The 24877-nt window shown below is 41.8% G+C and overlaps 2 protein-coding genes across 3 annotated transcripts; both read left to right on the forward strand.

The window, feature by feature from the left end:
• Positions 1-2899: 2899 nt before the first annotated feature.
• Positions 2900-24872, forward strand: LOC135709230 (uncharacterized). Of its 2 annotated transcripts, XM_065231500.1 has the most exons (6): positions 2900-3262; positions 21538-22265; positions 22330-22491; positions 23029-24022; positions 24100-24198; positions 24262-24872. In XM_065231500.1, exons 2-6 carry the CDS (start codon positions 21621-21623, stop codon positions 24570-24572), a joined length of 2211 nt encoding a protein of 736 aa, XP_065087572.1. In that variant the 5' UTR covers positions 2900-3262; positions 21538-21620; the 3' UTR covers positions 24573-24872. The 2 variants fall into 2 exon arrangements, with proteins under 2 accessions (XP_065087572.1, XP_065087571.1); XM_065231499.1 differs by having other exon boundaries at positions 24100-24872.
• On the forward strand, positions 8440-12903 carry LOC135709340 (uncharacterized). Its single transcript, XM_065231646.1, has one exon. The coding sequence runs from the start codon at positions 8440-8442 to the stop codon at positions 12901-12903; it is 4464 nt and encodes a 1487-aa protein (XP_065087718.1).
• Positions 24873-24877: the final 5 nt, after the last annotated feature.

Here is a 24877-nt window from a genome sequence, read left to right on the forward strand (position 1 = left end):
ATTTGCACGGAAAATCAGCTTACTCGCCGTGACTTTTTTCACCTTACTAGTGACAGCGAGTCACCTCACTTCGCATGCGGCGCAGAATCCAGCATTTTACGAGTGTTTATGGCCGCCACAATCTGGCTGAGTTTTTGGTAGGGAACATATGATTTGACGTTTGGGTTGTGTCGTTTGACGTATAAACGTTCAAATTTGATCGTTTACACGTCAAACGACACAACCCAAACTTCAAATCTTATGTTCCATACCAGAAACTCAGCCATATTGTGGCGGCCATAAGCGGTCGTAAAATGCTGGATACACCTCATTCCTAAATGACCTTATGCCAAATGGGCTTCTCACGATGTTAGGTATGTTTGAGGGTTATCTTTAATAAACTTAATAAATATTTCGTAAGTACCTATCAACATACTTGTTATATTTGTCTTATCACATTTTCTCATTCCTTCAGCAACATTGATTTGCGAGAAACTGGCAGTTGAGGTAATTGACCACTTTGTCAAGCAGTTTTGGCTTGACTTTCTACCAGCGATTTCACAAAACTGGACCAACTAATTTCTATTTTTTTATGAAACGCACAAATGTTGGCTACTTTTCTCGAGGTTCTAGAAGAAAAAATCTTAAAATAATGTTTCATTTCAAAGTTCGAGTGGTAGTAAACGTCATTTTATCTGCTCGAATGAAGTAGTTAATTAACCACTTCATTCGAGCAGTTAAAATCGAGGGGGACGACTCTATCTACGATGAAAAAAGATTGTGTTTTGCTGTGCCTAGCTGCGCGCACGCTAAGTAGATAGAAAGAAGATTGATGACGATTCTGAAGATTTCCTGCAAAAAAATGATGAGCGATGCAAGTAGATGCGACAAATGAAAGAAAATTTTTCGAAGATTGATTCCCTAGTGTGAGATTTGTTGATCTAATCTAATCTCACACTAACGCAGCCAATACTTTGAAAGCATCCTGGAAAATGACGGCTTCACGAATTCGTCATTTTTCTTGTCAACGGCCAGGCCAACTGCGCAGCATGTGCCGCAGAGAGGATTTCAAGGAGTCAAGTGATGTCAGAAATGAATATCTGAAACCACTCCACAACCTGAGATCAAGGGAAAGGAAAAAAGCGTGGACCTCCCGTACCAAACGCTTCCAGTTACAATTGAATAATAGTATTTATATGTTTTCGTTGGGAGCATAATTGCTATAAAATTTAATTTATGCTCCTGGTGTCTTTGGATGAACTTTTGGCATTTGAACCAAAAGCCAGGCTATTTCTGGGTTAAACTTTTGAAACAAGCGGAACAACCATCCGTAAACGACAGCTCCAAACACAAACTCTTCAACCATCAAAAACACACCCACGAAATATAACACCAGCATCTGATAGAGCAAACTTTCTTTATCGAAAGGCCCCGACAGTCCGCGTGGGCACCATCTAAATTCAAAGAAACCCGCGTCAAAAGCCACTGCCCTCAAACGGTCGTTCCGCCCACTTCAAACTCAACCCAGATTTAATGCCAAGGTTATAGCGCCTTATCTCGCTCTCTGGAAATATATGGAAATGTATAGGAATATATGGAAATATACAGATATGTATATATATATATGTAAATAAATAAAAAAAAAAAAATAAGATCACAGAAAAGTCATGAAAAAGAAACGACCTGGTTAAACAAGCTATTCAAATGAAATTACGTTCTCGAATTCCACTTGGAATGTAATGAACAACAGAAATACGCGATAATTCATATTTTCAGCGGTTGATGTTTAATTTTAAATATACCTCGCTAGTGTGAGATTTGTTGAGCATCTAAACTTGAGATTTAGATGTGTCGCCCCCCTCGGTTAAAATGACGTTTACTACCACTCGAACTTTGAAATAACAAATTATTTTGAGATTTTTTCTTCTGGAACCTCGAGAAAAGTAGCCAACATTTGCGTTTCATAAAAAAATTGAAATTAGTTGGTCCAGTTTTGTGAAATCGCTGGTAGAAAGTCACGCCAAAACTGCTTGACAAAGTGGTCAATTGTTTACTAATGTCGTTTTCGTTTTTGCGGTGTAGTGTAAGCAGGAATAAGCGTAAGTCTTTGACAGCTCAACAAACAAAAGTGCATACTATTTCTACACCCTAAAATATTTCGGTGTACGGCAGTGTAGCACCGGTGTAGCTACACCGTAAAAACGAAAACGACATAAAGCAGTTTGGTCCTAATGAAATGTTAACATCAATTTGATTCGATAAGCTTCGATTTATTGGCAATCTTGCCCTTCTTCTTTCTCAAGCCCTTTCTGCATTTTATCTAGCATTTAAAAAAAAAACGTTGATGTTACGTGAAAAATCCTTCTTCAATAATTTCCACGGGCCTCACGTAAAATCTACGCGATATCACATAAATACCAAATGATATTTTGAGTAGTCCGCGGTTGTTATTTTTCTGCGTTATCTCGCGACTCCCGGGACGGGTAGTTCGGTTTGAATAACCTGTGTACACCTGCGCTGGGATTCCCACACATATCAGTTAAATAATACATGCATATATGCTTAAAAATCCGTTGCAAATGACCTGGAAATCACGTAGCATTCCCCTTACTATTCATGCTGACTACTAAATGACATTCATGTACCTAGATGTTACGTGATAAGGAAATATGTATTGTTATGGACGAAAACTACTTTATTTGCGGACGTGCATTATATATATTTTTGTGTGGAGTTTTGTTCTCGGTTTTGTTAAGAGTCGCTCCACTGTGCAGTGTGTCACAAAACTGAACGAAACTTGCCAAAAAAAAAAAGGCAAAAATACCATAACCAACCCATACTTCAATCGCCCGTGGCCAAGCCCACTGGGGCATAACGCGACGTCAAACTCCCTTTTTCTTCTCGTTTTCGTTTTGTTTGCTTGTTGCAAGAGAGTGCGAGTGCGAGTGAGTGACAGTCACGACAGAAAAAGTGAAAATTTTTAGTGCAGTCGGGAAATATGCACTAAATTGTGCAATTCTAGCCTCCGTTTCAGTGCAAAACCTTGTGCAAAATGGTGCGATAGCTTCGGCGCAGCAAGCCGTGTGAAAAAAGCGTGAAAATTGTACTTTCCGACTCGGTACCTGGCGAACCGGAGGAGTTGAGTGAAGTGCGAGAAGAAAAAAAAAAGTATCATTGACCCCTTCTCGTTCGCGTTACCATTTCGTGTATGTACATTTTGTGAAAAGCCGTCGGATCTGGAGGTGCCGCGGATACACGGGGCAGCATAAAGGGATTGAGGGCGGTAAGTGAAAATCTCTTCTCAGCCGGAGTCTGGGATTAATGCTGGGTCCCACCCTCGTCTCTTCGCCCCTTGATGCGCGAACGATTGTTGATTTATTTGTTTGCAATCTTTTGTTATTATTTTGCGGGACAGCTCGCACTTCTTGTGTGGGTCATCGAAGGTGTTCCACGGATCGATATTGTGATCGCTCTCTGTGGCAACAAGCTTCATTTATAGTAGTGTGTTTGGGATGCAAGTACCACCACCTATCCTATCATATCAAATATAAAGCAAAGCTAACATCTATTTTCGTTATTTGCTAGAGCAGAGCAGTAAAATGTTATTCTGCTAATCGTAGTTCAAAAATTTGGCTGATCTGTTGGTGCTTCATTATTTACCTCCAAAAAGTATGTTGATAGTACGGACGAATAAAGTACTAAGCGGACAGATTTGCTACTTCTCTGAATACTCACAGCTGAGTATGTTTTTTTTTATGGAATGTTATTCTCAACGGATATTTTTGGCTCCCATGAAGTGAAAAATAATATTTTATATTACTCGGTGTATTGCCAATTCAGATAAAAAGTAGCATTTGGCGTCAGATTATCAGCTTTAATAGCACGCTGCAGCTGTCAGTTGCGTCGTAATGTTTTCCCTGAAATGGCAATATTTATTGAACCATAGAAACTGAAAGATGATTTTCGTTGCTACTATGGTGATCTTCCCAATAGAAGAACAGCATGGTTGATTTTCGTATAATTGATTCAGGTTCTATGCAATTCTTATGGACCTTATGCGTGTAACAGTGGTTGTGCTACATTACTCCGAATGTGAATCTGCCTTCTTTTAATTGCTGATCGTTCTTTTCCCATAGCGTTCGGGGAAGTGACATTCGGGGTAATGTAGCACAATCCAATACAGATTTCTTCACCTCGACTTTAGCCTTAAACCAGGATTAATTCTATATGGGTAAACCTGGTTTTATATTTAAGCGGAAGTGAAGAAACCGCCTGTAAGCAAGCGTCCGATTTTGGCAACAAGATTGAAAATTTAGTGTTACCAGAATCGAACCCGTGTCAAAATTGGACCATTTTTTAATATGTATATTTTTGTTTGTGTGACTTACAGGCACTTGTATTTGTAATTTGTAATTCATTTGAACATTTCTCTAAAGCAATGCTTTAGCTAGGTGCAAAAATCACTTAACTAAAGGCGATTTTCTTCGGTCCAGTTAATTAATGAGACTAGAATATGAAGCAGTGCACGTAGTTTCGTTTTATTTATTTACTCTGATCATTGGCGTAAATAAGGGAGGGGGAAAACTAGCTCCCTCCCTTCAAACATAGAACTGGGCCACCCCAAAGAATTTAAGATAAAAATACCAAAGCAACCTATTTTTGCATTGCATGGAGAAATTGCGATATTTTATCCCAGATTTTCTGAAATAAATTCTGCTGCGATTTTTTATTTCTTAGTTAATTGCCTATTTACGGCTGATGTTGGCCTTAATTTTCAGTATATTTTTTTTGCTACACGCAAAACGTCTCATAAAAGGTCTCGTTTTTAAGGTGTATCTTAATTTTGAAAACATTTGAAATTCTGTGGAGAAGCGTTTCTGATCTTAAGAATAATACTGAATAAATCTTTTCATGTTTCAAGCCTTTGAAAGTCATCCAAAGAACTTTATTGAAATAAGTTCCATAAAACTTATACGAAGGTTCCTGTACTTCTACAAAGTTTCTTTAATTCAATTCCATGAACTCAAACAAATCTCCCTGAACTTCTTCCCAATTCATTTAACTTGTCCCTGAGCCTCTATGAAGCTTCCTAGATTTGTGAAAAGTTCTGCGAATTGCTGGAAAGTTGCCTCCACTTCTACGAAGTTTTCTGAACTTATACTATTTGTTTATAGCTTACACAAACTACAATTTTTACCAATATTACTGAACTGATGTGAACATTATGTTGAATTTTAACAATATTCCCATCTACAAAACTTCCTGAAATCCACGAAAGCATCGAAAATCTAGCCGAGCTTCTATGAATTTCCCTGAACTTCTTCATAATTCCTTGCTCTCTAAAGAAGTTTTGCGAAGATTCTCGATTTCTAATTTAATTCGTTCAACTTGTACAACTACTATAAGTTCGCTGCCCTTCTATGAAGCTTTCCAAACTTTAAAGAATTACGTATATTTCCTGTTCCCTGAAGTTCTATATATATAAAAAAATCTAGTTGTTTTTTAAGACGTGTTAAAGATAAAAGAACGTTTCGGAGTTTTGATAGAATTTTCTGTAATAACATACATTGTACATGTTCCCCACTTTTACGGAGTTTTCAAAAAAAAAAGTCTAGCTCTTAAAATTTATATGAGATTCTAAACATTTCTACGGTTTCACTTGAAATTTTTAAATATTCTCTGAACTCCTTTAAAATATGCTGCACCCCTCTGAAAATCTCCAGAACTTCTACGCAATTCCTGAAGTTTACAAAAGTTTTCTAAAGTGCCATGAAGTTCCTGAAGATTTATGAGGGTTTTTGAAGTTATATAACATCCCCTCATATTTTTTTAAGTTTCCCAACCAGGTACGAAGTTCCCTGAAATCAATCTCTTAAAATAGCTACTACACATTTTCATTGATTTTTAAGAAAGTCCCTGAAAAACTGTACATCTGTCGCCACACTCATCCTTTTTCTTCTTCTTCTTCTTCGTCGCATTTCAAGTTTATTGCTTATCGCATATTAGCTTATTGCGTGTTCTCAACTTAGTTATTGATTGAGAGCTCTTGATGCCTGTACCATTTTTACTTTAGTGCAATTGTGTGACAAGAACAATCATACTCTGTGCCCAGGGAAGTCGAAAAATGTTCCAACCCAAAAAATTCCTAGACCGGACTGGGAATCGAACCCACACACAGAGAAATGATTTTTATATTCAAATGGATATATTTTTGGCTCAGGGCCTAATATATTTTTGGTATTGATTCAAATATATTATTCGATTAGTTCAAAGAAAAATATTTTTGAATCAACAAACCGGTTGTAGAGTCAATAATCTGTTTGTTGATTCAAAAATATGTTTCGTTGAAATAGTGATACAATATGTTTGAATCAATAACAAAATACATTAGGCCCTGAAACAAAAATCCGTTTTTCTGCGTGCAGCCACCTCCAACATGGTCTAGTTTTGAAACTGCGCCTTTATCAACTAAGCTAAGGGAGGCCCCCCTCTTTCGCCACCCGTAATTTTTGAATGTAGAAGTGAATACATTTACCGATGGGTTTGTGGTTCTTGTCAGCCTAACCCAATAATAACATTTACAGGGCTGTTACAACAGGCGTGGGTTTCGCGAATTTCTCGGATTTCGAGATGCGCAATGTGGCCCCTGATATGCTAAAATAAAAATTGAAGAATTCATTGTACTGGCACCAATTGTTTATGATAATTTTTAGGAATAATTATCACGAATTTCTATTTATCGTGTATCATGATGTGCAGAGCAGTGATGGCCGAGGTGATGCCAACATTCCAGTTTAAACTGAATTCTTACAGTTAAAGTTAAAGTTTGAAATCTACCAGTTTTTTGAGAATTAATCCACTTTTATCCAGTTTTCCATTACTAATAGCAAACATATTTTGAAGTATGATTACCAGTACAGAATGATTAAGATGCTTACACTTTAAACTTATATAATCGAATTGAAATCTGGAAATACAGTATTTCATTTAAATGCAACATTGCAATTGAAATCTACAAAATTCGTGGCAATGCTACGATCAGGTTCGCTTCACGGCACGGAGACAGGCGGGATGTGTCACAAAGCATCGACACGGATTTTGCAGGTATGTTATTATGACAGTTTACATAACTTTATGTTAAAGTTAACCTAACTGGTGTTGAGAAGTTGGAACAAATCAGTAAGTTTCATAATAATGGAACCATCACAAATCTTGCCGTCAATATTAATTATGTATCTCTATTGTTTGTCTACCAATATTATTTGAAATTATCAGGGCTTGTTATGCAACCCCCTGCAATGCGATCCAGTTCTGGTGATCCATAACATATTTAAGCTCCAATCACAGCTCTCTGTGATGTAACATTAAATGCGGCAAGGTGGCAACATGTGTAATGCCTTCAATGGACGTGTTCGCGACCGAACCGTTCGCTCCGGAAAGACTGCCAAATGAAACCGAACGACGCACACCAACAGAAGCAGCGGCAGCAGTAGAAGCGACGCACACCAAGGCTGTGAACCATTTGCCGAGTTAAATTTAACTCGTGGTTAAAAGTGACATTTCGAAAGTTATTCTCCATGTTCGAAAATCCTGTACTGTCGATCGACCGGTTTTCGAGAAGAACTCAACCACGATTGTCAAAATTTAACTTCTTGTCTGTCAGAAATAACCACGCTCGGATAGCAGGGTTAATCGATAACTTTCCATCTGTCAAATTTTAACCAAAAGTTAAAAAAAAAATCCACCAAACGGTTCAGAGCCCAACAAAGGCAACCTACAAGAAGAAAACGTAGAATAGCGCGCAACGCTCCGCCCATTATACGTTGTCGGATCGGTGAATGAGTGTAAATAAAGCAGCCCATTCGTGAATGAGCTCAGTTAATTTTTGTATTGCACACGGTTAATATCGGACAATAAAAGATGAAAAGTTAAAATTTGTCCTCCTTTTATTCTGCCGCTTTCGAAACCGCATTCGCTGGACTGGTCGACCAACTGCTTGTTTTCCGCCGTGACGAGGAGAATTCACCGCCTTGGTGCCAAGGAGCGCGCCAACATATGGTCCTACCATAGAGGTAACTCTAAGACCACTGGGTCCCGAAGAAAATCATTATTATTTTTGGCTCACTCAGTACCAGAACAACGGTCCCAAGCAGTCCCAAGCTATTTCACTCACCCCTGCATGTTCTGCATGAATCCACACACCCCTGATGTTATCTGTCAAACTTTCATAGCGAATCAAAACAAACATAGTGTAGTAATAGAATTTCAACTAGAATAGGGTACGTTAATCGTTTGCTTGGGACCAATAGGCTACTAAAGTGGCGAGCCAATTTAAAATCGTTAGTTTCGTATTGATTGTTGGTCCTACCGAACCGGATAACCAACCAGTGTCGTGTCGACATTGAATTCCAGTGTGGAAAAAGTGGATCAAAATGCCGAAAACGAGAAAACCGGCACCAGATGACGGCAAAAGAGCCATTTCCAAGGCAACAACAGGGTTCGAAACCAACTAATCAGAAAGCCCACGCTGCAACGACTGTGACCTCCAGCAGTTCCTGCCAGGTATGTAGTGGCTACCATCGCCATTTCGAATGCCCGAAGTTCCATCAAATGTCACCGGCTCAACGGAGTGAAAAAGTGAAGGAGTTGAGAATCTGTTTCAACTGCCTTCGCCCTGGTCATCGAGCCATTGATTGTTCATCCAAAAAGACGTGCTCTCGCTGCCAGAGAAGACACCACACTCTGTTGCATGAAGAAGCAGATTCGAATACAGTGGAGGTGGCACCAACCATCCAAAATGAAGAACCAGCTTGCCAAACCTCTTCCGAGAACCACTCGGAGTCTCAACGAGTCACCGAAACTGTTGCGTCGTGTAACCATTCTAAAGCTGCCAAAACCGTTATGCTCATGACCGCTGTGGTGCGAATCAAGGATTCTCGTGGATGGACAACTCCCTGCCGTGTTCTGTTGGATAGCGGCTCGCAAGTCAACTTCCTATCCAAGCCAATGGCTGACCGCTTGGCCACCGAAAGACGACCTGCACATGTACCCATCGCTGGAATAGGTGGGTCCAAAACCTACGCCAAGGAGAAGATGATGGTGGAAGTGGAGTCCAGGCATTCCGATTTCTGTACTACTATCGAATGCCTCGTAGTTCCTGAGATAACGGGAGCGATTCCAGCAACGAAAATCAACGTTTCGGCGTGGCCAATCGACACCGATCTACTTATGGCAGACCCCAACTTCCACACTCCTTCCGATATCGATATGCTAATCGGTATCTCCCATTTTTTGCAATTGCTAAAGACGGGCCGTATTCAACTGAGTGATAAGTTACCTGAACTACAAGAAACCCATTTAGGATGGGTAGTTGCAGGAGACATCGACGACGTGTCAACCTCTCAGCAGTGTCTAGCTGCTCTGACGGATCCTATTTCTGAAGTCCTTCGCCAATTCTGGGAGCTGGAAGAGATCTCTGAGTCAGTAACACAACCCAGCGAGCAAGATGAGTGCGAAAAAGTATTCCAGTCTACCCATCGTCGAGATGAGACCGGCAGATATGAGGTGAGTTTGCCATTCCGCGAATCGGTGCACGAGCTAGGAGACAACCGAAACTTGGCCATGCATCGGTTCCTTTTGTTAGAGCGAAGATTCAAGAAAAATCCGGAGCTAAAGCAACAGTATTGTCGATTCATCGATGAGTATGAAGCATTGGGGCATTGTCAAGAGGTGAACGAAGCCGATGATACTCCCAATCAACGAGTGTATTATCTCCCGCATCAAGCCATCCTACGTCCATCGAGCTCGACAACTAAAATTCGAGTTGTTTTCGACGCCTCTGCCAAGGCATCCCGGTCCGAGAAGTCATTGAACGACGTTCTTCTAGTTGGAGCAACACTGCAAAGCGACATCTTCAGTATCCTGTTACGTTTTCGGAAGTATAGGATAGTATTCACTGCTGACGTTTCAAAAATGTTTCGACAGATACGCATGGCACTACTTCACGCGTGTTTCCAACGAATTTTCTGGCGGTCAAGCCCGGAAGAACCCCTCCGTGTCCTGGAACTCACAACCGTTACTTACGGGACAGCTGCAGCCCCATTCTTGGCGACCAGATGTTTGATACAGCTCTGTGACGATGAAGGCGACTCATTTCCACTCGCTGCACAAATCATCCGCCTAGATTGTTACGTCGATGATGTCATCTCAGGTGCGAACACCGTAGAGGAAGCCATCGCAAGTCAAACCCAAATTCAACAGCTACTTGCACGAGGTGGATTCCCGGTCCACAAATGGAGTTCTAACACAACAGAAGTTCTAGAAAACGTTCCAGAAGCCGACCGTGAGAAATTAGTACGTCTAGACAACACCTCAATCGACGTTATGAAGACATTGGGATTGATCTGGAGCCCACAACGAGATGAATTTGTGTTCAGCACCAATCAAACCGATCGAGAAGCAAGCCATCCTACGAAGCGAACAGTGTTATCCGAAATTGGCAGACTGTTCGATCCACTGGGTCTTGTGACGCCGGTAACCATTATTGCCAAAATGATCATGCAGAGGATTTGGAGATCCGGTCTCCCGTGGGATACCCCGTTGGAAGGAGAACTTCTACAATCCTGGAAACAATTCCGTGAAGCCCTACTCCTGGTAAGCGAAATTAAGATACCTCGATGCACCATTTCTTCTGATGCCACCACCATCGAAATCCATGGCTTCTCCGACGCCTCGGCGGCTGCTTACGGAGCGGTCATTTATATTCGCTGTATCCTACCGAATGGTAAGGCTCGACTCAACATGCTGTGCAGCAAATCCAAGGTCACTCCGATAGCTGAATTGAGCATTCCACGCAAAGAATTACTCGGTGCCCGGCTACTTGCCCGGCTACTCGTAAAAGTGCTGGACTCCCTTAAACTAGATGTATCGCAAGTTGTTCTGTGGTGCGACAGTCAGGTGGTACTTGCCTGGTTGCGGAAGCCGTTATCATCCCTTGAAGTGTTTGTGCGCAACCGCGTAGCAGAGATTTTGAAGAGCACCGAAGGCTACACGTGGAAGTACATCAAATCGAAACAAAACCCAGCAGATTTAGTATCCAGAGGTCAATTTCCACACGCCCTGAGCACCAATGAACTTTGGTGGAATGGGCCGACATTTCTAAGCACCGCGCAGTACCAGTCGGAACTTCCCGATGACATCGCAGATGAAGATCTTCCGGAGTTGAAAAAGGTAAATGTAACCGCCATTCCAGTCGTTAACGAGGAGAAGATGGAAGTATTTTCTAGGTTCAGCTCGTTCAGAAAGCTTCAACGGGTAGTCGCGTTGGTCCAGCGATTTATCCGTAACTGTCAACTGAAATCTCGCAACGAACAAGTCCTCCAACGTCATCCTACAATCCAAGAACTACGCTCGGCTTTACAGCTGATTGTAAGGGTCATTCAACTTGAAGCTCTGGGTGACGAGATTCATCGTGTGACATCCAACGAACCGTGTAAGAAAATTGCTGCTCTGAATCCGATTTACAACGATGGAGTGCTGCGCGTTGGAGGAAGGCTTCAACATTCCCTGCTACCTTTTGAAACCAAGCATCCACTATTACTTCCTAAACATCCGATCACCGATCAAATCATCCGTACATACCACGAAGAGAACCTGCATGTTGGTCCAACTGCCCTATTGGCCGCTCTCCGATCACGTTTTTGGTTGCTGGATGGAAGGTCGTCCGTCAGGAAGATTACCAGAAGCTGCATCACATGTTTCCGGTCGAAGCCTAAAGGTTCTATTCAACTGATGGGAAATCTGCCGCCCTGCCGAGTAACACCCGCTGAACCGTTTTTGAAAACTGGCATTGACTATGCCGGACCAGTATTTGTGAAGGAAGGTCGTCACAAACCGAAAATTGTCAAGGCCTACATCGCGGTGTTTATCTGCATGTCAACGAAAGCTGTCCATTTGGAATTAGTTTCCGACATCTCTACCGCCGCGTTCCTAGCTGCACTTCAGCGCTTCGTCAGCCGACGGGGCATTTGCCGAGAGGTCTTTTCAGATAATGGCTCCAACTTCAAGGGAGCCAAATCCGAATTACATGATCTATATCTCCTATTTCGCAGCCGCAATGCCGTTGACGAGATAGCATCCTTCTGCCAGCCAAAAGAGATCTCATGGAAATTTATCCCACCGGAAGCTCCTAACTTTGGCGGCCTCTGGGAGAGCGCAGTGAAGACCGCTAAGTATCACCTGAAGAGAACTCTAAAAAACGCCAAATTGACTTTTGAAGAGTATGCTACAGTCCTTAGCCAAGTGGAGGCTATAATGAATTCCCGGCCTCTCTGTTCAACATCAGATCCAGACGACGAAATTTTGACACCGGGCCATTTTTTGATTGGCCGTCCTCTGATAGCCACGCCGGAGCCTAGCTACAATGAGATACCAACCAATCGCCTGTCAAGATGGCAGTATCTACAGTACCTCCGTGAGCAGTTCTGGAGACAATGGAGCCGGGACTACTTGTTGAACCTGCAACTGAGGGGAAAAAACCGCCAAAGACAACCAAACATTCGCCCTGGTATGATCGTGGTGCTTGAGCAGAAGGATATCCCACCGCAATGTTGGAAGATGGGAAAGGTCGTCCAGATTTACCCAGGTTCCGACAATTTGGTGCGAGCGGTAGACATCAACGTCGAAGGTTGCATCTATAGACGAGCGGTATCCAAATTATCCGTCCTTCCGATTGCTGACAATGAGGACCAAAACATCGATTCAGTGAATTCTTCGCAGCCTGGGGGGAATATGTTCGCGACCGAACCGTTCGCTCCGGAAAGACTGCCAAATGAAACCGAACGACGCACACCAACAGAAGCAGCGGCAGCAGTAGAAGCGACGCACACCAACAAAGGCAACCTAAAAGAAGAAAACGTAGAATAGCGCGCAACGCTCCGCCCATTATACGTTGTCGGATCGGTGAATGAGAGTAAATAAAGTAGCCCATTCGTGAATGAGCTCAGTTAATTTTTGTATTGCACACGGTTAATATCGGAGAATAAAAGATGAAAAGTTAAAATTTGTCCTCCTTTTATTCTGCCGCTTTCGAAACCGCATTCGCTGGACTGGTCGACCAACTGCTTGTTTTCCGCCTTGACGAGGAGAATTCACCGCCTTGGTGCCAAGGAGCGCGCCAACAGGACGCAATGAACAATTCAAAAATGATTAAGTTGTTTTCGAATTGACGAGAACAATTTGCGTGAATCATGGTTTCCTATAACGTTTAACGATAGAAAACTCTATCTGTTTTCCGCAACGCGGCGCGACATGTACCAAGCTTAATCATAAAGGAAAAGGAGAAGCTGTCAAATTAGCACCAGAGCACTAGTGTTGTTGTGCCCTCCCCTTGGCTAGTTTTTGCACCTTGTTGCTGGTGGGCGGCCCTAATTTCCAGCTTTATAGTATGTTGGAGACGGTAGCTTTATTGCCGGCGCTGCTGGCTTTTGCCGCGATAGAATGGCGCCATGGGCTCTCTGATGAACCACTGCATGAGAGAACAAAAAATCTAGTCTAGCAGTGATAGTATCATAAAAATCTAGTCAAGCCATTAAAAGAATGACCGATCTAAAACTCCTTGCATACCCGATCTTGCTTGGCATGCAAATGTTCGACACCGGACACAATCAACGAAATTATAAACTCATGAAATGATTGGTCCAGAGATAAATTAAAAATAATGTGTGCATTTGTGTTAACCAGGTACACAAGATTAGTCAGTACATCGTAGAATTCCTTGGTTAGTCTGTAAAACATAGATATCTGAATCTATACCTCTCACGCCAAAGTCGAAGTACTTAATTATCTTAAAGATAAATCGTCCAGTTCAAACCTAGGGAAAATTATCATTATCATATGTCACGAATGATCCAAGAGTGTTAAAGTGACTTTAATAATAATAAAAAAAAAACAGATCTGACTCCAGGCACTTTGGAAAACCTAATAATAAAAACCAATGATATTATGGGGCTTCACGAAGGTTTACCCATTCTATCATTAAGTCGAATCATCGTATACCTTGTTGAGTCTGCAGAACTTCAAGAGCAGATATCCGGGATGATTTTGATAATCCAACAATTTTTGACGTAGACTACATCTTACGGGAAGGTACTGAGGGTAAATCGAAAATCTAAAATTGCGACCGTCACGAAAAGGTGTAATTTTTTTAACGCTATAAGCTTTGTCATTTATAGATGAAATTGAAATCCAAATGCACCAATCGATAGGAAATACCTTTCGTAAGCTGTTGCAATAAACTTTTTTTCAATTTTTCATAAAAAAACTTAAAAATGGACAAATAAAAAGTGATAATTTTATCACTGTTTTCATGAAATAAACGTTCTCCCCAAATCCAGTCCTCATAATCAAGTACAATTTGGTTGCACATCGTGCTGCTTGAATCAAAAAAGTTATAAAACAGCGCTGCTAATGTGCCTCAACTCATTTCCGCTTCGGACGGCGAGTACGCAGCAACAATCAATTCGAAACTAACGATTTTAAATTGGCTCACTACTTGACTAGCCTCTTGGTCCCAAGCAAACGATTAACATATCCCATTCTAGTCGAAATTCTAGTACTACACTATGTTTGTTTTGATTTGCTACACGGCGAATGAGAACGACTCAAGTTTGAGTTTAGTTCACTCATAATCGCCAAAAGTGCAGGAACTCAGCGATGAGTAAAATTTGTCTCATGGTTTCCTGTGGAAAACCTAAAAAATCTGCCGGAAAATGAGGAAACTGACGAAAATTTTATTCAGTCTCGGAGTAGTACCAATAGACTGAGTGAATCCAATCTTTACTTTTCTCAAATTCGGGAATTTTTCCCTGGAAAATCCTGGAAAAACCTGGAAAAACATGAGGCAAATTAACTCATCGCTGAGTTCCTGCACTTTTGGCGATTATGAGTGAACTAAACTCAAATTTGAGTCGTTCTCATTCGCCGTGTATGAAAGTTTGACAGATAAAATGAGGGGTTCATGGATTTTCCTATGTTTCGAGGGGTGCATCGATTAGCTTGAGACCGAACATAGTACCAGCATAGAGGTAACTCTAAGACCAGAAGGTCCCGAAGAAACGTGCTCAACTTTTTGGCTCAGCTGTGGTACTCTCTTCGGTCCCAAGCTAATCGATTCACCCCTCGAAACATAGGAATATCCACTAACCCCTCATTTTATCTGTCAAACTTTCATAGATAATCAAAACAAACATAGTGTAGTACTAGAATTTCGACTAAAATGGGATACGTTAATCGTTTGCTTGGGACCAATAGGCTAGTCAAGTAGTGAGCCAATTTCAAATCGATAGTTTCATATTGATTGTTGGTACCAGAGCTGAACCAAAATGTTGAGCACGTATCTTCGGGACCTTCTGGTCTTAGAGTTACCTCTATGTAAGCAGGTAGCAGCAGCAGCAGCAGTAGCAGTAGCAGCAGTTGGAAGGAGGTTCCTGTCAAGCGCGCAGAGTTCGAGTTTTGCACCTCGAACTTTGCGCGGCGTTCCTGTCGAGATCATTGGCTGCTGGTAGCGGTGTCGCCAACCGGTGAACACTCGTGTTTATTTCAGTTACCGTGGGGACGTAATTTGTGATTAGCCCCGGTCCCTTTCAAATTGTATCATTATTTATGTACGGCCTTAAATTGGGTTCTTTAATTTTGAAAAATATATTGGTTTTCATATATCATCTGAAAAAGCTTCGTTTTCTGAGCACAGCGATATTTTTTTCGAAAATACACACTTTCATCTCGATTTTTAAACCAAGATTTAAAGCAAAATAATAACTTCACTGTTTGACACTAAACTAACAAAATGACAGCTCGCTTCCATACACCGAGGGGCGCTAATAAGGTAATTTTTGCAAAAGTAATCGTTCTTATTTAAAATAGTTCCAGTGTACCAAAATTGATGAAATTTTGAGTTTGGGTTCCATTTTTAATGCAGATTACGAATATGCATTTACCTCAACTGCCCATAATCGCATATCAGTCCCATATGGATAGGAAATCAAGCAAAGATGGGACTGATATGCGATTATGGGTAGTCAATACCCTTAAAGAACCCAATTGAAATGACGTTTCACATTCATCTAGTGATGGCCGATTTTCATCCGAATAATAGATTAATCGATTAACGAACCGAAAAGTGAAATATTTGTAATCGGTTATATCACGCGGGTATAAGCATTAACATCTCCAGACGATCATCACCGATCGTTGCGACATGTGCTGCACTCTCATTGGTGGAAAAATGGCATCACAGCGAATAAAAAATAATCGATTAGTTGTTAATCGAGTAATTAAAAAATGGGACATCTCTGATTTTCGTGTGATTGTTTTGATAAAAATGAGCGCAAAATTTCATCTCTACCGAGGGGCAGCAAAACCACAAAATTACCTTGAATACGGGGTGTATCCATTGGATGAAAGGAACCGTGAAAGAGGACACTAAAATAGAAAGTTTTTCTTCCGACAGTTTCATCTTAGTATTTATCTTTGGTGTCGCCTCGATGGCGCAAGCGCTCCTTGCCTGAATGATAACTACAAAAATCTCGATTACTTTTCGGAAGGACATATCAGCTTTTGTAAACAACACATTTTATCGTCGGTTTGGCATAACTAATAGTTCGCCCCATATACTAACACCGCTAACAGGTTGGGAAAATTTTCCCTATCTGATGATGGTAGTACTAGCATGCGTGGGCGAGCTACCAGTTACGCCAAATCGACGATCAAATGCGATGTTTACAAAAGCTGATACGTTCCTTCGAAAAAGTAATGAGAAATACTTCTTGGGCTGTGTACCAATTGCCGAGTTAAATTTAACTCGTATTTAAACGTGACATTTCGTAAGTTATTTTCAATGTTCGAAAATGCCGGAAATTGATCAGTTTTCAAACAAAACACAGCCACGGTTACCAAAATTTAACTTCTAGTCGGTCTGAAATAACCATGCTCGTATAGCAGGGTTATTCGATAACTCATCTGTCACTTTTAACCACGAGTTAAATTATACTCACCCATTGCGACACAGCCTTGGAAGTAAACTTAGGGCCATCCATAAATTACGTAATTTTTGACCAATTAATCCCCCTTCCCCCTCGGAGCGTGTTTTGCAATACACCTAATACATGGCCGGTCCCAATTTCTGAAACCACTCTCCTCCCTCAACTACTACGTTATTTATGAAAGTTCCCTAATCATTGGGCAACACTGAAAATCAGCAGCACACACCACACAAAATGAGTTGGACATTTATGCGAAATTTCGGTATTGATAGTCAATATTTCGCGATCAGAACATTTTAGCTTGAAATCCCTCCTTTTAATTCTCGGTACATTTTTAATCTATTGATTGAATTAAAAAAATCTTAATATGGTTTTTTTTAAGATTTCGTGCGTTTTGTGAACGCACATTCATTATTTTGCATAAGAAAAAGAGAACGGGGTGTTTCTGTGGGGTGTTTCTGTGGTGATATTGCGTTCGGCATAGTGCCATTAAAAAAAATACACGTCACTTAGAAACTTTTCGAAATTCTGAGGCTTTATAAAACATTAAAAATTTCGGATTTCAAAATTATATCTAAATAATTATGGAACCTAACCAGTTTGGTGCGATCTTGAAGCCTAATACATTTTTAAAATTCTGAATGATTTAACACTCCGAATACGGTGGGTAAAAAACTTTACGCCGACTACGAAGCCTCCGAAAAACGTGTAACGGCAAGTTTCCAATGTCATAACTTAGCCATTTCTTAATGAATTTCAAAAATTGTGGTACCTTTAGAATTTCTAGGGTTTGTAGATGATTTTGATTGCAAAAAGGTTGAAAATAGAGTCGTCTACTTTTTTAAAAAGCAAAAAGAGTTGTTACACGTTTTTTTGAAAAGTGTGTTTGTAGGATTTTGCAAGTGGCGCAAGATCTGTAATTTAGATTAATGGGCACAAATGTTCACAAATAGTCAAAAAACAGTCATGGTTCCTAATGGATCCTGGAGACAGCGGAACGGTCCTCAAAAAATCCGGAACATCCGTAAAAGTGGTCAAGCCATGAACCTGATCCTAGAGCCCTGCGGTTTTTTTTTGAAAACATTAGGAACTGTGATATAATAATGAATTTGGGTCATGGACCCAGATGGCCATCAGACCGTCCAGCGGAAGATCCGGAACATCCGTAAAAGTAGTAAATCCACGATCCTGATCCTAAAACTCCGCTTTTTTTATAAACATTAGGAACTGTGATGATAGAAGCAATTTGGGGTTGTGACATAAACATGAACCTGGATGTCCATACGTACTCCGGAAGATCCGGAACATCCGTAAAAGTGGTCAATCCATGAAACTGATTGAAGCTCCGCAGTTTTTGAAAAACACTAAGGACTGATATGATAGAATGAATTTGGGATCGTGACATAAACATGGTCATTGATGGCCATGAGACCGTCCTCCGGAAGATCCGAAACATCCGTGAAAGTGGAAAATTCACGAAACTGATCCTAGAGCTCCGTGGTTTTCTTGAAAACGTTAGGAGCTGTGATATTAGAATGAATTTGGGATCGTGACATCGGACCGTCCTCCGGGAGATCCGAAAAAACCGGAAAAGTGATCAATGTGTGAAACTGATCCTAGAGCTCCATGGTTTTTTCGAAAACACTTGGAACTGTCATATATAAGTTAATTTACGGTCGTGACATAAACATGTACCAATGTACCTAGAAGGCCATGGGACTGTCCTCCGCAAGATCTAGAACATCTTTGAAAATGGTCAATCCTCGAAACGGATCCTAGAGTTCTACGTTTTTTTTCGAAAGCATGTGGAACTGCTATATAAGAAAAAAAATTGGAGTCATGACATAAACATGGACCCAAATGGCCATGGGGCCATCCTCTGGTAAGTCCAGAACATCCGTAAAAGAGGTCAATCAATGAAACTGATCCTATAGCTCCGCAGTTTTTTTACAAAAACATTAGGAACTGTGATATTTGTGGTCGTGACAAAAACATGGACCTGGATGGCCATAGGAAGATACGGAAAATCCGTAAAAGTGATCAAGTGGTTTCTTATATCACAGTGTTTAAAAAAGAACTGCAGAGCTCTAGGATCGATTGGCGAATATGAATCCATGAATCCCGGCTGGTATTGCCCCACGAACTCTCTTGCAAATGGTGACAGGCGGCGGCATATAATTTGGGAAAGTACCTTGTAGGCGGCGCTCAGCATTGTGATCGCGTGGTAGTTGCAGCAATCCAACTTGTCGCCCTTTTTGTAGATTGGGCATACAACAACTTCCACTCCTCCGGTAATATCTCCTCCTCCCAAATCTTGGCAATTACCCAGTGCAGCGCTCTAGCCAGTACTTCACCACCGTATTTTAATAGCTCACTTGGTAGTTGATCTACACCAGTTGCTTTGTTGTTCTTCAGCCGACCGATCTCCTCCTCAACTTCTTGAAGATCAGGAGCCGGTAGCCTGTCGTCTTCTGCGCGTGCTCCAAGGTCTGTTGCCGTGCCACCTTCGTTTTCTGCTGCATTACCGTTGAGGTGCTCGTCATAGTAATGCTTCCACTTCTCAATTTTATGGAGTGACCATTTTACGGATGTTGTTGATCTTCCGGACGACGGTCCCATGGCTATCTAAGTACATGTTTATGTCACGACCACAAATTCATTCTTATATCACAGTTCTAATGTTTTTGGAAAAAAAAACTGGGGAGCTCTAGGATCAGTTTCATTGATTGACCTCTTTTACGGATGTTTTGGACTTACCAGAAGATGGCCCCATGGCCATTTGGGTCCATGTTTATATCATGACCCCCAATTCTTTCTTATATCGCAGTTCCACATGCTTTCGAAAAAACCGTAGAACTCTAGGATCAGTTTCATTGATGGACAATTTTTAAAGATGTTCTAGATCTCGCGGAGGACGGTCCCATGACCTTCTAGGTACATGTTTATGTCACGACCGCAAATTAATTTATATATGGCAGTTCCAAGTGTTTTCGAAAAAACCGTGGAGCTCTAGGATCAGTTCCATACATTGACCACTTTTACGGATTTTTCGGATCTTCCGCAGGACGGTCCGATGGCCATCTGGGTTCATGTTTATGTCACGATCCCAAATTCATTCTAATATCACAGTTCCTAACGTTTTCAAAAAAACCACGGAGCTTCAGGATCAGTTTCGTGAATTTTCCACTTTCACGGATGTTTCGGTTCTTCCGGAGGACGGTCGCATGGCCATCAAGGTTCATGTTTATGTCACAACCCCAAATTGCTTCTATCATCACAGTTCCTAATGTTAAAAAAATGCGAAGCTCTAGGATCAGGATCGTGGATTTACTACTTTTACGGATGTTCCGGATCTTCCACTGGACGTCCGATGGCCATCTGGGTCCATGTCCCAAATTAATTCTTATATCACAGATACTAATGTTTAAAAAACGTGGAGCTCTAGGATCAGTTTCATGGATTGTCCCCTTTACGGATGTTCCGGATCTTCCGGAGGACGGTCTCATGGCCATTCAGGTACATGTTAATGTCACGACCCCAATTTTTTTTTATGTTACAGTTCCTAATGTTTTCAAAAAACCGCAGAGCTCTAGGATCAGGTTCATGGATTGACCGCTTTTACGGATGTTCCGGATGTTTTTAGGACCGTTCCGTTGTCTCCAGGATCCATATATAGGAACTATGACTGTTTTCTGGCTAATTGTGAACATTTGTGCCCATTAATCTAAATTACAGATATTGCGCCACTTGCAAAACCCTACAAACACACTTTTCAAAAAAAAGTGCAACAACTCTTTTCGCTTTTTAAAAAAGTAGACGACTCTATTTTCAATCTTTTTCAATTGCAATCAAAACCATCTACAAACCCTAGGAATTCTAAAGGTACCACAATTTTTGAAATTCATTAAGAAATGGCTAAGTTATGCCATTGCAAACTTGCCGTTACACGTTTTTCGGAGGCATCGTATTCGGAGTGTTAATTAAGGGGGACGTTGCAAATTTTTCTTTAGTGACATTCATAGCTGAAATCAAGCTAGTCAGTATTCCTTTTTTATATATATATTTAGCTGTCGCTTTTTATATAGGGGAAATGCAGGTTATGTCGGCCTAAGTGTCCCTAATTTGGGCCCATACATAAATTCAGCAATCGACTACATTTTCCATAGCAACCAAAAATATCCATTAGTAACGTCCCAATAACGCGTTCATCTAGATAAAATTGATAAAGAGCAGACTTTTAGCGATGAACATTAGAGACATTTCCCCTATATAACACCATGTTGAGTATTGAAAATTGTTAATTTTTCAAAATGTCTAAAAGTTGTGCTGTTCATAAACAAGACAACTTTTAAGAGATTTTAAATAGAGATTGGTCGTCATATTATTATGAACGATAGAAATTTGCTACCACCCCCCAAATTATCTTCGTAGTTTATAAACGGCTCCAAAATCCCATAAACCTACCATAAAAATACAATCATTATGAATGCTAATACTGATTTCCGTAACTTCCTTCCAGCAACACAGCCAACACGAGTCAACACTATCTCAAAACCTGAGAACACATCCATCAAGGGGGGGTGTAAAAGAGACCCGACCGACATGGATTCAACCGAAGCCAGTGCCCCGCAGGCATCTACCTCAGCGGCGGCGTTCAGTACTGGCCGCAAACGTAAGCTTTCCAGCGATGAGTGTACTAGTGAGCAACCGAACATGAAGATCCTATCGGTTGAACTGTCCGACATTGAGCTGCAGGTGTCGCTGATGGACCTAAGCGATGAAATACTGATGGAAATCTTTCTCAACCTGGATAGCAACAGCTTGGTTGCCCTGTCCGCGTGCTGTCTTCGTTTGAACAACCTGGTCAAGGACAAGAAGCTCTGGACGTCGGCCGATTTCAGCTCATCTCGGCTGGGTACCCAGGAGCTACAACGGAAGATTAAACACTTGCAGGCAGAAACCCGCTCGCTGAAGATCAGAGGCCTGACTAGTTTGTATCCGCTGGATAAGTGGAAAACACCGACACTTACTGCGAACCTGCTGATGTGGATCAACAAATACTGTCCCCAGTTGGAGCACTTCGAAATCAACGAGGGTTACTTTGATACCAACAACATGGCGATCATTTCGTTTCCACCGAGCATCCGGACGTTGGTTTTTCGCAAGTGTGAAGCCGACCGTTCCATGGCGTCCGAAATCCGAATGGGATTCCTGTCCAAGATCGATAGAACATTGCAAAAGTTGGAAGTGAGTTGATGTTGTGGAATTTCGTTTTGGTTAGAATAACGTTTTTTTTTCTTTTCTCTTCCAGGAACTTACAATAGAATACTGCAGTTGGTTTGATACGCACGATTTTATGGCACTTTCCAAGGTGCCACACTTGCGCTATTTGAGCTTGCGAGGTTGCGCGAATATGAAGGATAGCGTCCCGTACGCTAGTATTGCCACACGGTTTGGGTTTAAGAAATTGGAGGTAAGTGGGATGGTTTTAGATTTCCATTACGGTGATAACCATTTGAGTGATCAGATCTGTCATTCTGGATTGTTTGTACCGTATTTGTTCTTGATTCAGTTCCGTGCCAGCTAGGATAGAGTCGGGTTGTTTCCTGACAACATTCTTCTCAATTGGTGTTGGTGAGCCCATACTTTCCTTGACTAAACTGCCGCTCTTCGCATGTCCGTCCCATAGTCGTTTTTGTCAAAACTGTCAATACAAATGGTAGCTTATTGTCATAATACTGAATGAACTCAAAAACTTTGTTCTGGAAAAGTTTGGAAAGACAGTTAAATTGGTTGTCCCAATGGGACGGACATGCCAGTAAACTCATTGGCCTCTTCAACTGTGAAAAGCTAACTTGTGTGCAAATTTGAACACTCTGTCCGGTTTCTCTACGGAAGAGCATCATTTGGCACCCTAAAACAAATGATAACAACATGGTGTTGTCCGGAACGTCTGGTCACTCAATCTGTGAACTATCAATCGAATACTATTCCAAACATACACATTCAGGTCCTGGATCTTCGCGACACCCCCATCTCGGATTCCGACGTCAGCTGCTTCAACATCGTCCAATCGCTGAAAGAACTGCTGTTGGAATGTCCGGAATACCTTCGGACCGAGCGTGGTTTGAATGAATACAATGAAGCCGAACGGCAGCGAGTCGAACAGTTGAGGCGAATAGCAAACCAAGATATCATCAACATACGCTACCATCCCGGAGGTGATGCGGCTGCCAATCCGCAGGACAATGCTCAACAACCGGAAGGGGACAATGCTGTGGCTGAACCGATTCCACCCCCGCGTCCTCCGAGGCCACACTTTCTCGGTGAAGGGCGGAACGTGTTCCGCTTCGTTAATCGTCACTTCTTCCCCAACCTGCATGAAAATGCTGGTGAGAATGTAATTCGCTTCATCAACCGTGCCGAACTGGATCCCGCTGTTGCTGCTGCTAATCAACCGGAGCAGCAGCAACAGAATAATAATAATGAAGCACCAGCTGATGCCGATGCTGGTGCTGCGGCAGGGGGGCATGAGGAACCAGCGCGACCGCCTGCTCCGCTAGCACCACTGCCACCTTTGCCAGAGAATCCGGAAATTCGTCAACGTCATGTACGGATCGTTTACAACAGACACAATATTATAAGGATTGTTAATCATCCGGAGCGAAACAATAACGTCGAGAATAACAACAATGAACAGCAACAGAACCACCAGCCAATCGGTCGACTACCGGTGGAGGTGGCCTATCAGCAGATTTTCGAAGCAGGTAATAGAGATCGTGTAGAAAATGGCCCAATCGTAGGGGCAGCGCAGGCTGATGTTCCAGCACACGGAGAACCAAGGCCAGCAGCAGCTGTGGCAAACGGCCCAGTGGAAGGTGACGACAATGTGAATGGACATGAGAACGAAAACGGCGAAAATGACGAACGACCTGGTGTCGCTGCTGCAGCAGCAGCCGTCGATGGACGAGACCCACCGCCACAGCCACAGGAGGATGTTAATGGTAGGTGCTTTGCTTATTCATCCCGGTGATTCCATACACTAGAAGGTTTATTCCAAACCTGAACATTCTTTTCACAGTTCGTGTCATTCTGCACGGAGCCATACAGAACAACCAACCTAGGATGATGCCACATGTGATCATCGTCAGAGGGGAAAACAATCCCGCAGGAGGTGCAGGTGAGGCAGCCGATAACAATCAGCAACGACCGGCCAACGCATTCTACCAGTATCTTAACCTAGGTCCAGGAGCTCCAGGACCAAACTACGTCTCCCTGGTGAGTGATCGCGGCATCTGCGCGTACGGTGTCTCGCGGCACGAACTCGGAGGGGCCGCATTCATCCGGGAGTACTTCCGACCAAACATGACCAGCCTGGAGAGGTTGCTCGTGCGGAACTACAAACTGGTGACGGATACGTCCTTGGATCATCTCGAATCAGCTGCACCGAATCTGAAACTGCTGGACGTTACCGGAACCTCGGTCACGGCGGAAGGTGTGCGAAATTTCAAACTAGCTCGACCCAGTTGTACCATACTCTCGGACTATGAATAGAGTGTTGTAGGTTATATATATATATTACAGCAGGGTAGAACTGTGCGTATTCGTTTTTAAGAAAGCAATTTTTATTGGTCTTTTCTACCATAGAATTCCTAAAAAAAAAGAACCCTATTTAAATATGAAAACTGTACTTTGAACTAAGTTATTGAATTATGCGGGAGTGAAATTCCTGGAAAAAATATCTCGACTCAAAATTTGTGTTTCTTTTAATAAGAAAATTACAAATCAAGTTTTAGTATTAGGAAGAACACTTTTATTTTTTCTTTATTATATATTTTTTTAATTTTACAAAAATTCAA

The sequence above is a fragment of the Ochlerotatus camptorhynchus genome, unplaced genomic scaffold (assembly GCF_037179485.1).
Source record: "Ochlerotatus camptorhynchus isolate MF236.1 unplaced genomic scaffold, CSIRO-AGI_Acam_v1.1 ptg000357l, whole genome shotgun sequence".
Lineage (NCBI taxonomy): Eukaryota > Metazoa > Arthropoda > Insecta > Diptera > Culicidae > Ochlerotatus > Ochlerotatus camptorhynchus.